Source organism: Neomonachus schauinslandi, chromosome 6 (assembly GCF_002201575.2).
Source record: "Neomonachus schauinslandi chromosome 6, ASM220157v2, whole genome shotgun sequence".
Lineage (NCBI taxonomy): Eukaryota > Metazoa > Chordata > Mammalia > Carnivora > Phocidae > Neomonachus > Neomonachus schauinslandi.
Genome location: NC_058408.1, coordinates 120649158 through 120667322, shown reverse-complemented (window position 1 = coordinate 120667322; position 18165 = coordinate 120649158). Strand labels below are relative to the sequence as shown.

At 35.5% G+C, this 18165-nt stretch overlaps 1 protein-coding gene across 4 annotated transcripts in view; it reads right to left on the bottom strand.

Annotated features, from left to right (window-relative positions):
* Positions 1 to 18165, bottom strand: part of EXOC6 (exocyst complex component 6) — a 228803-nt gene that overhangs the window by 110003 nt on the left and 100635 nt on the right. For 3 of the 4 annotated variants that reach the window (XM_044916552.1, XM_021700179.2, XM_044916550.1), the window contains exons 12-15: positions 17814 to 17885; positions 13182 to 13279; positions 7154 to 7259; positions 2335 to 2444 (exon numbers count right to left, since the gene is read on the bottom strand). In XM_044916552.1, coding sequence (XP_044772487.1) covers positions 2335 to 2444; positions 7154 to 7259; positions 13182 to 13279; positions 17814 to 17885 — 386 coding nt within the window. The remainder of the gene's footprint in view (positions 1 to 2334; positions 2445 to 7153; positions 7260 to 13181; positions 13280 to 17813; positions 17886 to 18165) is intronic. The other variant, XM_044916551.1, reaches the window with a different exon arrangement.

Sequence of the window (18165 nt, the reverse complement as noted above, 5' to 3'; positions counted from 1 at the left end):
GACAGAGGAAAAAAACTGACAGTCTTTTCTGCTGTAGTATTAGTCCACAACACTGACTTCCTAGAAGGCTAGGAGTTCACATACCAAGTCAGAACTGAGGTGCCAATTCTAGTTCTAGTAAGACATTAGGGAGGCTTTAGGGAAATTATACTTAATATTATGACTAATGACTTTCATCTTTGGTGTTATAAATGCAATAAAAATATCAGATAACAATTGGATACCCAATGTCTCTTCTCTGTAAATAAAACAAAAGTTAATTCCAAACTGCTAGGTTTCTATACTTTCTACAGTTTAACAATATCTTAATTAGGTATCAGTCCTATTTTTCAATAATCAACATTTAGATTAGGTAATAAAAAGTACGTGTTAGGACATGCAAATTGTATACACTACCAATTTTAAAAATGTTAAAGTAATCTACATTTAAAGTAAAAGATGAGGGAAACCAATATTATAGAGTCAAGACTGCAGCTTCAAAAATAACTCTCAAATATAACATTTAGGCCAAGTTGTAGGATGACTGTTAAAAAGATACTTCTTGTTTCTCCCTTTCACATGCATATGTTTAGAACAGATGAATGCATGCATCACTGTTTTCAAAGATGACTAACTATAACCGGAATCTATTTGAGAGTATATAAACAAATTCAAGTCCACCCAAAGGTAGGGCAAATTGTTAACTTCCCTTAACTTCATCTTCTAATTATTCACAAGTACAGGGTAATATCAGGCTCTTAAATCCTTCTTGTTTATGTTCCTTCCTCTTCATCACCACTGATCCTATTTCAGTCTTTCTTCATCTCCCTTCTTGAACCACTGTCTTCACCAGTTCAACATGACTATTTTTTTCTATCCCCCTCCAATCCATCATCTACATGGAGGTCAGAGTTAACTTTCTAGAATGTAACTCTAATAATGTCATCCCTTACTTAAAAACTCTTCAACAATTCCCTGATGCTTACAAAATAAAATATAAACACTCCAAGCTCCAGTCTCACATCTAATATTGTAGTATCCCATCCTCTCTGAAGTAACTATGTACTTACCATAGGCCAAGCACTACTATACTGAGTGCTTTATACACCTGCATTACCTCATTTAATTCTTACAACCATCGTATGAATTTGGACCCTGATTCAAATATACCAACTACAGCAGCCCAAGTGTCCTTGATAGATAAATGGATAAAGAAGAAGTGCTATATATATATACAAACACAAACACACACACACACACATATATATAATATTATTCAGCAATAAAAAAGAATGAAATCTTGCCATTTGCAACAACATGGATGGAGCCAAAGAGTTTAATGCTAAGTGAAATAAGTCAGTCAAAGACAGACAAATACCGTATGATTTCACTCATATATGGGATTTAAGAAATAAAACAAACAAGCAAAGGAAAAAAAGAGAACAAACTGATGGTTATCAGAGGGGGGATGGGTGAAATAGGTGAAGGGGATTAAAGAGTACACTTATAATGAGCACTGAGTAATGTATAGAACTGCTGAATCACTACACTGAAAGCCTGAAACTAATGTAACACTGTATATTAACTATACTGGAATTAAAATTAAAAACTTAATAAAAAAATTCTAAAAAGAGTAACAGCAGCAAACTCTTCTTAGCAAACAAACATACCAATGGTAAAAAGACATCTTGGGGACAATCAAGAAAATAGTGATATGGACTAGGGAATTGATATTATGGAATAGTATTAATTTTGTTAAGTGTGATGGTTAAATAATGAAATGCCTTTATTTTTTGAGAAACGCATACTGTTTCTAGGGGTAATATGTCATTATTTCTGGAATCTGCTTTTTCAAATACTTAACGAAGGGGTGCCTGGATGGCTCAGTCGGTTACGTGCAACTCTTGATTTCAGCTCAGGTCATGATCTTAGGGTCATGATATGGGCCCCATGTGGGGCTCCATGCTGAATACAGAGTCTGCTTGAGATTCCCCCCCGGCCACCCCTTGGGTATGTGTGCGCTCTCTCTCTCTCTTTTTCTCTCTCAAATAAATAAAATCTTTTTAAAAAATAAAATACTTAAGCAAAAATAATTAAGAAAATATGGCAAAACGTTTATTATTGAACACAGGAGTTTCCAATCTCTATTTTTATGTAAGTGTGAAGATGTACATTATAGAAAGTAAAAAAAATATGTAACATCAAATTTACAGCAACTTAACCTCAATGTTGCTAAAATATGTAAGCCTTTCCAATGAGATAATAATCCATTAAAGAATCAAGGCCTGAAAACCAAGTGTTAATGTTTCATAAAAATAGCTATGATAAAGATATATTTCTTGTTAGTAAACTTACCTCCGGTGAAGTGACTCTGAAAATTTAAGGCTAGCATAAATAAATTCTTTAACTTGAATGTAAATATGAGGCACTGACTGAGACATGGGAAATTTCTTTGGGAAAGATTGCTGTAGAAAGAAAAACAAAGTTAATATTGCTTTTGAAATTTTAGAAAAAGATATTCTAATCACCTAAAAATATAAAAATTAAATTGCTTATACATTTGAATAGGAAATAACAGCATCTCAAAGTCTACTATTATATTTCTCTGTTATGCTTAGGATTTTAAAGAAAACCAAAATATTTCTCTTTTTTCTAAGATTTTATTTACTTATTTGAGAGAGAGAGAGAACGAGTGGGACGGAAGGGCAGAGGGAGAGAAAGAGAGAGAAGCAGACTCGCTAAGCAGGGAGCCCGACGTGGGACTTGATCCCAGGACCTGGATCATGACCTGAGCTGAACGCAGACACTTAACCGACTGAGCCACCCAGGCGCCCCAAACCAAAATACTTCTGAAGAAAATAAAGTGACAATTGACCTGTCTCTTAAATCATATAATCAAACTTCTAAGAAGCAGAGAAAGCATATATCAATGCCATTGTATGTTCTGATGATAAGATTCCTGCAAAAGATGCCTAGCTGTCTGTTGACTTGCATTCATAATACAAGAGTTAGGTTGGCCATGAAAGTTATGGGCCATCTTCCTAGCTTAGTATCATCCATTAATTCTAAAGATTCCCCTCACTCCCCTTCGGTGAAGGCTTGACACGAATTCAACAAGATATCCATTTTATTCCATTAACTCCTACAGTACCTTTTTTTTTTTTTTTTAAGATTTTATTTATTTGACAGAGAGAGACACAGTGAGAGAGGGAACACAAGCAGGGGGAGTGGGAGAGGGAGAAGCAGGTTTCCCGTGGAGCAGGGAGCCCGATGTAGGGCTCGATCCCAGGACCCTGGGATCATAACCTGAGCCTAAGGCAGACGCTTAACGACTGAGCCACCCAGGTGCCCCACTCCTACAGTACCTTACAGCAGTGCTGTAAAGTGCCTTTTGGCTAAACGGCTTTTTTTTTTTTTTTTTTAAAGATTTTATTTATTTATTTAAGACAGAATGAGAGAGAGAGAGAGCACATGAGAGAGGGGAGGGTCAGAGGGAGAAGCAGACTCCCTGCCGAGCAGGGAGCCCGATGCGGGACTCGATCCCGGGACTCCAGGATCATGACCTGAGCCGAAGGCAGTCGCTGAACCAACTGAGCCACCCAGGCGCCCCTTGGCTAAACTGCTTTTATCAGCCAACATCTATTAGCAAATTCTCAGTCTCTAAAAGGTAAATTCTCTCCAAGATTTTTACCAAAAGCCCCTATTTATACTTAATGAATTCTAATCTATACTTCTATCTTCACATTTGTTGCAACCTAGTTAAACCAGTGCAAGTACCCTCAGTCACCGTGTCTAATGACCTTGTAGAGGTTAAATCCAATGGACTTCTCCAGCTCTCTTGTTAGCTGATTTATCTAAAGTATCTGACAGAGTTAGCTCCCTACTGCTTCTTAAATGATCTCTCCTTCTTTGGCATCCATGTCGCAAACTGATTTTCCTCTTATTTCTCTAGCTTCTCTGTATCTCTTCCTCTAGCCATCTCTTAAAATTACTGCTATGCTTTAGGGTTCTATCCCATGTCTTCTCTTCTTACCACACATACTGTCCTTGGATGATCTCATCTAATCTCATGACTTCAGTCACCTTGCAAGTACTATTATCTCCCAAATCTACAACTCCAGGCTAACTCTCCTGAAGTCCAAATCCATATATCTAACTACCACTTGGACACTTCCATTTGGCTGTGACATTTGGGACATACTCAGTAGATCTAACAGTGAAATTATCCTTTCCTTCTAAATCTGCTCTTCCTGTGTTTCCTATCTTAGTGAATGCTACCATCTTTAAGGCTGAAACTTGGCTATCATACTTGACCCCTCTATCCTCATCATCACTCATATGCAAATAATGACCAATTCCTGTTGTTCTCTCCTCCTAAACATCTCTTAAATCAAATTCCACGGCAGTAACTCCCACTCAGGTCAGCAATCTCTCTTACCAAGATAACTGCAACAATCCCCTAGCTGGTCTCCCAGCCACTAGTCTCCAATCCATTCTCCACACATTAGTCAGGGAGATCGACCCGATCTATCTCTCTCTCTCTCTCTATTTATCATCTTCCCTCCCGTCTTCCCTCTCTCTCCTTCCTTCCTTCCTTTCTTCCTTCTTTCCTTCTTTGCTTCCTCCCTCCCTTCCTCCCTCCCTTCCTTTTCTTTCTTTCTTTTTTTTAGAGAGAAAGAGAGCATGAGTGGGGCAGAGGGGGCTGAGAGAGAATCTTAAGCAGTCTCCATGCTCAGCCAGAGCCCATCCCAGGGCTCGATCTCATGACCCCGAGATCATGACCTGAGATGAAATCAAGAGTCGGATGCTTAACTGACTGAGCCACTCGGGCACCCCCGAGAGATCTTTCTAAAGCACAAATCTGATTATGGTTTTACTGCTTAAAACCCTGTTGTGACTTCTCAGTAGTCCTCAGGATAAAGGCTGAACTCTCTAACACTGTTTACAAGGGCTATTATAGTCTGGCCCTTTCTACTTCATCTTCATTTCTTGATCTTCATTTCTTGTACTTTATCAACCTTGCACTTTATACTACAGAATTAGAGCCTTTCTACATGCTGCTTCCTCTATCTTAAGGAGTGCCAAATTCTGTGAATTGTAATGTCCTGTTTATCCCTCACATAACTATAAGCTCCTTGACAGCAGAAAAATAAAAACCACCAAATAGCACAGTGTCTACTATATAGCAGGTGACTGATAAATATCTGAATGAACAAAGGTATTCTTAGGTATTCCAGCAAAAGAAACTTACAACTGGCTGGTAATGAAAACATCCATATACAGCAGTGTCTCTCCAGAACTGGTAGGTCCAACCTTTCCAAATTTAGTGACTCAATCAGAAGTACTACAAAAACCAACCAAAAAGTTGCTATTCTTTAAAATCACCTGATAATAATGCAAGTGCTAACTCACCTCCAATTTATGGTCTAGGGAATAATGAACCCAATATTATTCGAAAGACATTTGAGCTTTAAGAATTTATTTTAATGACATTAAAGACAATATAAATATGTTCTTGTTTTAGCCAAAAGGTTCTAATCAAAGTAGCAGTTATCTGCAAAAAGACAGATCTTTGCATATATATCCAGTCTTACTACTTGTTCACATATAATTTACACTGAAAATATAGTTATTTGAGAGTTTTACATCTTTTCTAATAGTTTTAATTGAAAATTATATTCAAATTAGGAAAAATATGGAGTATATCCAATGATACTAAATGATACTAAATAACTTAATGAGATTTCTCTTTAAGTTTGCGCATTTAAATTTTCCATGTAGCTTTTACTTCAACATTAGTTCTTCTTTTTAATAATATATGAACCAATGAATACAACTCCTAACAAGCTTAATACTAAGAGGTACTACATATTTGGGAAGCACCCTATAAGCAAAGTCAAACTTCCTTTTAACTATAAACCTATTTAGAATAAAATTAATGTAATTAGAAAGGACATTAGAGATTATTTAGTTCAACCTTCTCATTTGACAGATGTGGCATAAATGCCCAAATAGGGTAAGTCATCTGCCCATCATAAGCCACAGGCAGCTGGCATGTGAACCTGGATCAAATCCAGTGTTCTTTACACAGACGCTATAGCCTGAACAAACTTACTACCAGTAACTAAAACAAATGAAACCAAGCTACGACATGTAGAATATTCTGGTCTTTTGTGTGTATTAGAAGACAACTACTATGTGTATGTAGTGGCAGTCTTAGCTATAATCTAAAAGCTATGCATTTTATTACATGGTCCTATATTTAGTGACATTACACATAATATGCCTAGTTTATGTATATAAAAAAATAAAAATTTACAGTCACAGTTCACACAATTCACTCAAAATTCACTTTTGTTCTTCATTGTGAAGAAATAAAAACATAGAGAAGAGCTAAATTATAAAGAGTTGGAAAATAATTAAGAAAAGTAAAGAGAAAAAAAAAGAATAAAAAAGTGACAATAACAGAAAAAATGATACCCTTTTCCCAGGAGATCTGATTCTACCCAGAGATACTGGATAGGTACAATTGTGTGCTTGTGTGCAGGTATGACCACACATGTGCATCATGTGTATTCCCACAATACTCTACATGCTGGCCTATTTTCTTTCTCTATCATGTCTTTTGTTCAGACATCTTGCCTACAAAAATACACATTCCTACTTAAACAAAAAATCTACAGTGGCAAATTGCCTTCATACACCTCTTATTTAACCAAGATAAACTTTTTGCAGAAGTATATTTCTAGAAAAGAAAACACAAAATAAGATCTTCTACAAGATGAAAATTTCAAATAAATTCTCCTCTCTTTCCCGAGAATATACTCTTATTCCTATAATCTACTCAACAGTTACTTTAACTAATTTGGAATCCACATAATGTTACTAATACCCGTCCTGGGAATTCACCTAACATTTGGGACAACTGATCATAGTATCCCCAGGAAAGTCCCTTCTTAACTTCACAAAAACAGCAGTAGTTGTAGTAGTAGTAGTAACATAATCTTTAAAAGTTAACAAAACATAACTGATTTTCTCAAATAACACAACAACAACAACAACAAAAGCCTCAAAAGAAGCCACTCTCACTTACAATGTCAGGTCAATATTATGTAGCAATAACTATTATGAATTTATGTTTAAGAAAATTCTTGAATTAAAAACTAGCTTGTACCTTTTCAAGGTCTGGATCTTGAAAGGGAAATTTACTGATGACTACTTTATATTCTTCTTCATTAACAATAGGGATGGGGCTATAATTATCTTCTTCAAAAATGTCCCTGTTAAGAAAGAAGAAAGAATTGAAAACTTAACATTAAAAAAATGTATCACTAGAGTGATACCAGACAATACTTTAAAAAAAAGACAATTACTACAAAAGCAGTTTTATTAGACAATTCTAAAACAATACCAAATAAACCTTGTCCCTCAAAAGTCACTTGATCTTAGTCAAAAGGCCAAGAAGCTATTGTCCCTCAAAATTGATATGCGATCTCTTCTTCCCACTTGTTTTACATCCTCTCAGCACTTTAGTTTCAGTTTTTTACTCTAGGACAATTCTTAAAAAAGATTTATTTATTTATTTAAGTAATCACACTCAACCATAGGGATTGAACTCACGACCCCAAGATCAAGAGTCACATGCTTCACCAACTGCACCAGCAGTGCCTACGCCCTAGAACAATTCTTAAGATGTGCAGTCTGAACAAACTCATTATCTATTTCTAAAAACAAAGCCATGAGGTGAAGAGTATTCCAGTTGTATTTCTTGATAGGGACAATTCTCAAATTATAAGCCTTTTCTCTCCTCCCAACTAGATCATAACTTCCCTAAAGATGAAAACAGTGCCTTCTATTTATTTAGTCTTTTCAAAATGTTGTATTTACAAAAGGACCTTTTTTATTTAGTAAGGCAGAGATAGTTACTACTCACCCAGTAACCTTATGCTCTCCTACACAGCCCCCTTGCAAAGGCACAGAGAGCTATATCACCAGTGTTGGCCACTGGGTTGTGAATGGAAGTGATAGGTGTTGCTTCAAGTCTAACTTATGAACTAACTGTGTGACTCTCTTTCCCATGGTAATAGAAATGTTGAGAATGTAGAGAATGTAGTAACACAAATGTAAACAGCCTGGATCTTGGACTACTAGACCCACTAGGGACTTCCGTGTGAGAAATAAAATGTCTATTTTCATCCGCAGAGATATGGGGTATTTTTGTTACTGTAGCATAACCCAGACTGTCCAGATATACTTGCTATCTAATCGTCAGCTTTTTTTTTTTTAAGATTTTATTTATTTATTTGACAGAGAGAGAGACAGCGAGAGCAGGAACACAAGCATGAGGAGTGGGAGAGGGAGAAGTAGGGGGAGTGGGAAAGGGAGAAGCAGGCTGCCCGCTGAGCAGGGAGCCCGATGCAGGGCTTGATCCCAGGACCCTGGGATTATGACCTGAGCTGAAGGCAGCCGCTTAACCGACTGAGCCACCCAGGCACCCCTACTTTCTTTTACTCAATAATTCAGCTTGACTAATATTTATTGAGCTCCTATTGTGTGCCAGGCGCTGCGGTAATTGTGATGAAAATTCCCTACTTCATGAAGATAAAAGCAAAATCTTCGTTCTCAACCTAAAAGGAGATATGAAAATAATAATGTTTATAATAATGCATTATACATACAATAAAAGAGGTGCAAGGTTCAGAAATAGCACAAAGGAAGAAATGATTAAGTTTATCAGAGTAGGTGGGCTATATCTCATGGAAAGTTTTATAGAGAAGCCATGAGCTCTGTAGGGTCTTTCAAGATGAAAAAGAAATACTTCCAATGAGATTATGGAAGAACATCATTTCAGAAAGATGGAACATAACAAGCAAAAGCATAAGGGGTAAAAAAAGTCTGAGTGTGGGTGGGAGTCAACCACAGGTAGTGCAATACTACTGGAGTGTCAAATACACAAAAGACATGGTGTAAATGAGGCCGGGCAGGTGGACAAACTGAGGCACCCAGATTTTAGCCTGGATTACCATTAATAGGTTTTAGGGAGAGAAATGTCATAGGTCCACTACCTGGAGGATAAACTGGAAAAAGAGCAATAATGAACACAGAGGCCAGTGCGAAAGAGATGAAGAATCATCTAGATAAAAGGTGGTAAGGATCTGAATTAAAGCTGTCCTGGTGGGGGCAGAAAGGAAGGTGGCAAAAACAAGGGCTTTAAGAAGTAGAATATAGAGACAGGATTTAAAAACTAAATGAGGATTATGAAGGAAGGTGTAATCTGGATGTATCTGTGGTTTCTAAACAGGGCAAAGGGACAAATAATGTTAAGTGTTCCTCATTAGAGACATTTGCTGAGGTAAGGAAGATCTCAAGAGGATACAGTTTCAGCAGTGGATGATTGATATCTCACTGATAAATGGGTCTGGGGTCTTGATGAGAGGCTGGAAATAAAGGCACAGGTTTGTAAATCATGATGGTGCACAAAGTAGTTGCAATAAGACCGTCTGGGGATGGGAAGGAATAAGACTATTCACCTAAAATATCGTGAAAGGCTTCAACTAATTCTATTTCCTTCTAAATAGTATTTTAAAATAAGGGGTTAAAAGGAAAATTATACTATAGAGAACAAACAGATGGTTACCAGAGGGGAGGTGAGTGAAGGGATGGGTAAAATAGGTAAAGGGAATTAAGAGTACACTTATCTTGATGAACACTGAGTAACAGAATTGTTGAACCACTATACTGTAAACCTGAAACTAATATAACACTGTATGTTAACTATATTGGAATTAAAAATTTTTTAAAAAGGCGAGTTACAGGTTACAAAACTACTAGAAAACCATAAACTACTTACTTTACACAAATGCCAAGGAATCAATTAATATGCAAGGACAGATAATTTATTGAATGGTACATTCATATTCTGAAAATGTTAATGTAGTCTTAAAAGGGACTGTTTACTGAACTGAATTCTATAAACATTTACTGAGTTCCTACTCTGTGTAAAGCACTATAATTGGAGCTAGGCAATTAAGACTATAAATATAAACAACACTGGTGTTGACAATATAGTTGGAGAGAACCACACACAGATAAATAAACTATAACAATAGTCAGACTATAAATTCTATCATGGAAATAGCCAAGTTTTAATTATCCAGTACTATTGGTAACTTTTACTTTTTTGCCATTGTTAGGTTGTCAGTTCACTACTTGTAAAATATTTGAAGATTTAGGTCAGGAATAAGAAAAGCTTAAATTCTGCTACTTCTCTTATTTGTTTCAAGATTTTATTTTTAAGTAATCTCTACACCACCCAACATGAGGCTCAAACTTACAACCCCGAGATCAAGAGTCACATGCTCTACTGACTAAGCCAGCCAAGTGCCCCTCTGCTACTTCTCAAAAACCTAAGCAAAAAGCGTGATGGAGAAGGGTACTGAAAGTAGAAGTCAAAATACATTTGGGAATTATGCATTACAAGTGACATGCTATCACTCATTCTCCTCCCCAACTACAAAGGAGGATAGCATTAATCCTATCTCCATCTGAATGAACCCATTAGCTTCTCAGAGAGAAAACAATACCTCATGGTTTCCCCAATCTTGGGGAACAATGTCATTACTAGAAGTCTTTTTTTTTTTAAGATTTATTTTATTTATTTGAAGGAAAGAGAGAGAGGAAGAAAGCACACAAGCTCTATTAGTGGGGTGGGGGAGGGAGGCAGAGGGAGAGGATCTCAAGCTGACTCCGCACTGAGCGTGCAGCCCAGTGCAGGGCTGGATCTCATGACCCTGAGATCATGACCTGAGCTGAAATCTAGAATCAGACGTTTAACCGACTGTGCCACCCAGGTGCCCCCTCATAGTAGAAGTCTTATGATAAATAAGAGAAAACAGCTGGCTCAATGAACATCTATCAACAATTGTAAAAACTTAAACACTCTTCTGAAGAGGGCAAGTTAATAACATCAACCCTATAAGTAAAGATTTTATATATATAAATATATAGAAAGATTTTATATATAAAGATGTCATATTATATCACATTATATCATAGCATATACATTATAGATTACCACTCCTATCAATAAGCACTACCTGTATTTCTAAAATATTAAAGATCAAAAATTGCTGACACTTAATACATGTTTCATCAAGACTGTCAACTGTCCACTTGAGACAACATCCTGACAATATAATCCCTAAGGAATGTTAATACAAAAAGTGTAAATCAGAATTTATTTGGTTGATTTTAACAAAAGTGTATCACCTTGTAAACCACTTAGGTATTTTTTTTTTATTCTTATGTTAATCCCCATACATTACATCATTAGTTTTAGATGAAGTGTTCCATGATTCATTGTTTCTGCATAACACCCAGTGCTCCATGCAGAATGTGCCCTCCTCAATACCCACCACCAGGCTAACCCATCCTCCCACCCCCCTCCCCTCTAGAACCCTGTTTGTTTTTCAGAGTCCATCGTCTCTCATGGTTTGTCTCCCCCTCCGATTTCCCCCCCTTCATTCTTCCCCTCCTGCTATCTTCTTCTTTTTTTTTTTCTTAACATATATTGCATTATTTGTTTCAGAGGTACAGATCTGAGATTCAACAGTCTTGCACAATTCACAGCGCTTACCAGAGCACATACCCTCCCCAGTGTCTATCACCCAGTCACCCCATCCTTCCCACCCCACCCCCCACTCCAGCAACCCTCAGTTTGTTTCCTGAGATTAAGAATTCCTCATATCAGTGAGATCATATGATACATGTCTTTCTCTGTTTGACTTATTTCACTCAACATAATACCCTCCAGTTCCATCCATGTCGTTGCAAATGGCAAGATCTCATTCCTTTTGATGGCTGCATAATATTCCATTGTATATATATACCACATCTTCTTTATTTTAAAAAGATTTCTATTACAGTATTCAGAAGGTCAACCCTCCATAGTTTTGAAAACTGATGAGGCAAATGCCAAGCTGATATTAAATTTTTTCACATATTTTCTGTTTTAATCTCATCAAGTATTATTGCCCCATCACTTCTATCATATTTGGGTGACCCGATGTAAGATCTCAAGATTTACATGTTTTCTTGAAAGAAAGAAAAAAGAAAGGAAGAAAGGGAAGGAGGAGGGAGGGAAAAAAGGTTTCAGAATTAGGGAACAAGTTTCTCTTTTCATGACAATACAAAATTATATAGATCTTAAAATACTTTGTCCATTATTCCCTGCAGGCAAGTGATTAAAGCAAAAGTAATTTTCCTAATTAGATGCTTTAAAGATTTTTAATCTAGTTATGTTGTTTATAAAAATAACACTTTCTCCAAACAAAATTTAAAAGCTATAAATCTCTGTTTCTAATACTAAATACCTTGGAATACTTACAGCCGTATATCTAATCATTTACTGGTTGGGGGGGGGAGGGGAACTACAGAGAATAGAACCAAAAGTAGTATAATTAAAAATTTATTATAAATGGTTCAGCCACTCTGGAAAAAACAGTATGCTGGTTCTTCTTCCTCAATTTATTAAACATATGTGCCATATAATCCCAGCAATTCCACTTCTGGATATATATCCTAAAGAATTGAAAACAGGAACTCAAACATATATTTGTACATCAGTGTTCCCAGGAGCATTACTCACAACAGCAAAAAGGTACAAATGACCCAAATATCAACAGATGGATAAACAGATAAATAAAATGTGGTCATATCCATACAATGGAATATTATTCAGCCTCTAAAAAGAATGAGCTACTGATACATGCTACAACATGGATGGACCTTGGAAACATTATGCTAAATGAAATAATCCAGACATAAAAAAAACAAACAAACACTGTAGGTGTCCACTTATATGAAGTACCTAGAGTAGCCAAATTCATAGAGACAAAGTAGAATGGTGATTGCCAGGGGCTAGAAGAAGGGACTAGGGAGTTAATGTTTAATTGGTACAGTTTCAGTTTGGGAAGATGAAAAAGTTCTGAAGGATAGTGGGGATGGTCGCAACAATGTAAATGTACTTAATGTGACTGAACTGTACATTTTAAAAAGGTTAAAATGGCAAAATTTGTTATGTATATTTTACCACAATAAAAAAATTATCATAAGCATTTTTTATTGCTAAATGTAAAATCAATCACTTTAGCATTTGACAAGCTTTTCACTACTACATTAAGGTTCCATGGCTTTTGACTAACCTGAAAACTCCAGCCCATTTCTTAAGAAGTGTTTCATTGTATTGATCTCTTATTTCAAATAAAAGGTCAAAAAGTCGGTTCACTGGAAAACCATAACCCTAAAACAAACACAACAAAAGCAGATAAACAAGTCAAATAAGTAAATATATTCATTACAGAAATGTTGGGAATACTGAAGAATTGTTTGAAAGTGATCACTATATCATATTGTATGTCATTCCAACAGCATGAAAAGAAGATATCCTTTTGACTTTCTACTAGGTTGCATTAAGTAAGAAAGAGTCTAGAAGAGTTTTATGGAACTGGAATAATTTTTCCATTTCTTCTCTCTCTTTTCAGTCTGGATTACATTGTTAACCTTAAAAAGTATTAGAAGTCAAAACTGAAGAAAAAGTAAAGGATTAGTGATCTACATATGGTGTCTTGGAAAGTGATCCCTAAAAAGGATAAAAGAAGAAAAGGGAATATATTTTGTCTGAAACACACTGGCTTCCTTTTGCACCTTCAATTTAAGATCGACTTCACTATTTAGGGAAAATATACACCTTCTCATTAAACATACACTCTCCAACAAAACTTTATTCCTTTCCAACTCCAAAGTCATTGAAATTTTACCCATTTCAGGAACAAAGATTTCTTCTGCATCACAGAGTTGTCCCTTTTCCCTTCAGGGTTTCCCTCTTCTTTATTTTTTATCCTACTCCTGCAGGAACTGCTCCATGGACTATCTATTCACTATTGTCTTTAACTTCCACTAGTTCCTTTCTTTTGGCTAAATAAATATGCTAATTACCTCCCATCCTTAAACCAAGAAAAGTAAGAAAAAATAAAAAAGCCCTTCCTTGATTTGCTGTGCTCTGCCAGATGCTTCCTTTTGTTACTCTCTTCACAGCCAAACCTACTACAATCTGCCACTCCTATTCCTTTAAAACTGCTCTCAACAATGTCACAGATTATCTCCTAAATATAAAAGTCAATGATCTCTCACTCTGCATTACCTCTTTTGAAACTAGTCTGCTTTGAATTCTGTAACACCACTCTCTCTCTTTGTTCTCTTATCTATGAACAGTCGTCCTTCCAGTTTCCCTTTTTCTTCTATCTCCATCCTTAGATTTTTCTTCTAGGTCTCTAGCATAATCTGAAGTCTACTGACTTCAAACACTATTTTCTCTGATTATCCTGAATCTACATCTCTAGTTATACCTCTGGAAGTTCCAAATATTTAATTCCAACACCTGTTAAGACATCTCCAGTCAGTCTGCCAACAAGCATGCTAAAGTTAACTTATCTCTTCCCTTTTCAACTAGACAAAGTGCTTTTCCTATTTCCTATCTGTGCTAATAGTTCAACCATCAATTCAATTTATCAGGAAAGAAACTTGAAAAACATCTAAATGACCCCACACACAAATATATCTAATCATTCACCAAATTCTTTTGATTTTACCTCCTTCACAAATCTCAAATCTATCATTCTTCTCCATCACTTACTTTTTTCCAGAAGTATTCCCAGTGCCACTGCTTTATTTCGGTCCTTCACAACTCTTGCCTACACTGAAGTTCCAACCATCTGTCTCTTTCAACTCAATCTATTGCCAAGACTCTCCAAATTATCATTTAAAGTACAAATATGATCATGCCATTCCACTGGTTAAAAACTACCAAAGACTTATTAAAGTCCCACAAGCCTTGCCATAATTTGGGTCAAACTACCTTGTCAGTTTCATTACCACTCTTTGCCCTTCTTTGCTCACACCCATCTACTAAAGTTTCTATCACAATCAAGCTGCTTGACCAATCTCATGCTCACCATACTATCCCTCCATCTATAGTTTACACATGCTATTTTATTTTCTCTGCCATTCATGCCCCTTTATTGATATGTACCTGCTGAACTCATCTTTTAATTTCCAACTCACATTTCAACTTTCTATACAGACTTTCCCAACTCCCGGAATCAAAGATAGACATTCCATCTTCTGCGAGCTCAAAGCTTGTTAATATACTGCTATATTAATATGTCTTATACATCTTATTTGTTTTCAACTAAACCGTAAATTTCTTGAAGGATTTTTATATCTCACTGTCTTACTGATTTTTGTCTCTATCGTTTTACACATCATCTAGCTTACATGTGTATATATATATATGTACATATATATATATGTACAGTATATATGTACTTACACCGTAACATATATATATGTTATATATGTATATTATGTATATATATATATATATACAGTGTTACGGTGTAAGTACATGGTGGGTGCTCAAAAAATGTCAGTGAATGAATCATAAATGTTTACTTCTGATTTACTTAATAAGCAATAAACAGAACTATAATATGCTGGAGTTACTTGTTAATGTTAATGTTTAGTTAGCTTTAAGTAGTAAAATGAAATATGAAAAGAAATTTTTCCTTAGGGTGGCAAAGTGCCAACTTTAAAAACTAAGTATCATTCAATATTCTTTAATTTTTATTAGAAGACCCTCCCCAATTCTTCAATTAAAAGGTATAACTTAAGGGGCGCCTGGGTGGCTCAGTCAGTTAAGCGTCCCAACTCTTAATTTTGGCTCAGGTCATGATCTCAGGGTTGTTGGGCTCCATGCTGGGCATGGAGCCTGCTGGAGATTCTCTCTCCCTCTGCCCCTCCCCACTTCTGTCTAAAAAAAAAAAAAAAAAAAGTATAACTTAAAAAGTCAGCATTTACTAATCATGTATAAGACTCACCTAATACTCAGCCTGTCAATTTTCAGTGGAATGAAAATACTGCAGGACTGCTGAATAAGTAATAAGGACTGGTTTGTCTTCCTCAATCATATTTCAGCAGTAAGATTAGAAAGGTATACTTACAAGGGTTTATACATCCATTAGTGTGACTTTCTAAAGCCTCCATTACCTGAATATTGTCTATTACTCTTCTCGGATTCTCTAGAGATCCTTGGAACCACAGCACATATTCTACACTCAGTTGTACTCAAAGTGCCAGTTCAGAACAGTTCATTGTGGTTTACAAAGAGGTAAGGAGCTTGTACCAGAATATAAATCAATGCGGCTAACCTACATCGAGAAAATCTTGCTTCAAAATAAATGCCAATTGAGCTAAAATTTGTACTTAGTGATGTAGTTGATTTACATTCTGACAGAAGCTCCTTTTTGCTATGGATCCATAACAGTTTGTGGACTGTAACCATTTCCAGACCAGTGAGTGGTACCCCACCATGCTTTGAGTAGTAATGATTTTAGTCATTAAGGATAGCAAAATTCCCTCAAGTTACTTAGAGATAGGCCTAAAAAAATTAAGATAGTCTCTGATAAAACTTACCAAAAGTTTTTTTTGCAGACATATCAGTATTACAGATACATTTGTCACAAAATTTATGAAAACAAAACAAAACAAAATCCACATTATCCCCGTGTTACAGTATAAGGCAGAGAAATTAATAAAGATATATCTAGACAATAAAATAATTTTCTAAAGGAGTATGTGGAATCTTTTTAGGCTTAAGAATAAAGTAGACAACTATTATTCTAGGATGAAAAGATTCTTGTGATGAAGCAAATAGTCTGAATTAGCATTTCCCAAAGCATATTATATGAAGCTCTAAATCTGTAAGATGTCATATGGAGGAAAAAAAGATTCAAGGGTCAAATTTATTGGGAAAATGCTGCATAAGCACCTTCCTTTTGGAATCATATGGTATAAATTTGCTCTGAGAAAGGCTTTTAGTGAAGAAATTTGTTTTACTTCACTTACTTCCCAAATGTTTTAGAACACAAAACTCTTTTTAAAGTAACATCTATTATCACACTTTGAAAAATGCTAATCTGTATTTCACCATAAAAATCCCAAAAGTTTAAACATGAAAACAAAACGCAATCAATTCCATGATCAAGAAAAAGGGACAAGCTTAAAACTTTGATAGTGAAAATCACAAAGGCATTGGGTTTTGAGACAATTCAATTTTAATCTTATCTGATCTTATTTTTAAAAAGAAAAAAAACAAGACACAAAGAAGTAAAGTGATTTGCTCACAGTCATAGTACACCTGAAATTAGGAAGGAAATGAGTGAATACAGCTTTCAAACTGTATGTTTTCATATGTTATCACACTTAAAACTCAAAACAATCCTGAAAACTAGTAATAAACTCATTTTCACCAATGAGGATCTAAAACTTAGAAAACCTGTAAACATAAAATTAGTCAATAGCAGAGGTGGAATACAAACTCAGGGTCTTGTGTGACTCCCAGAGCCTATGCTCCTTGTCCTAAGGCAGAACTTGTATCTTCTCATTTCTAGTTTAGAGTTTTTTCCACTATACCATGCACTTTTTTTTAACTACAAAAATACTTTATCTAGACAAACAAACAAAAACTTTATTCTAACTGAATGACCAGTATTTTAAAAGATGGTAATATTTCCTGAACTCTGTCCAAGCTTCATAATTAGGAAGCAGGGGAGAATGACAAGTCTTGGGTAATACGGAATACCAATATATAAGCAAACATTTGGTTACTACTAATTTACTACCATCAATCCATAATAAACTAAATGAGCATGTTCTATATTTTGTATATCTTTAAGTGGTCAAAATAGCCATTAAATGAATGTTAGATTATCACCCACCTGCAAAGTATCTGCAAATATTACAATGAGATTCTTCAGCTCCAGAACAAGATCAGGATCAGTACAATAAGACTGGGGGAGAGAGGTGGAGGGATGGAAATACAAACAAAGAAACAAATACAAACCACAGTCATTTGGTTAAAAACAAATAAAACCTGAAAATGTTTCCTTTAGTATACCAGACTTACAATAAATTTAAAATCTTGGTCATTAGTTAGATCCATTGCTGGTTTCCTCTATTCAGTAAAATTCTTAGGGAAAGACCATAACATAATGTACTTTTAGTATCTGTATTATATGAAAAGAAATTTCCCTGAAATTTGCACACACTAACCTTTGGTCAAAGCGGTGA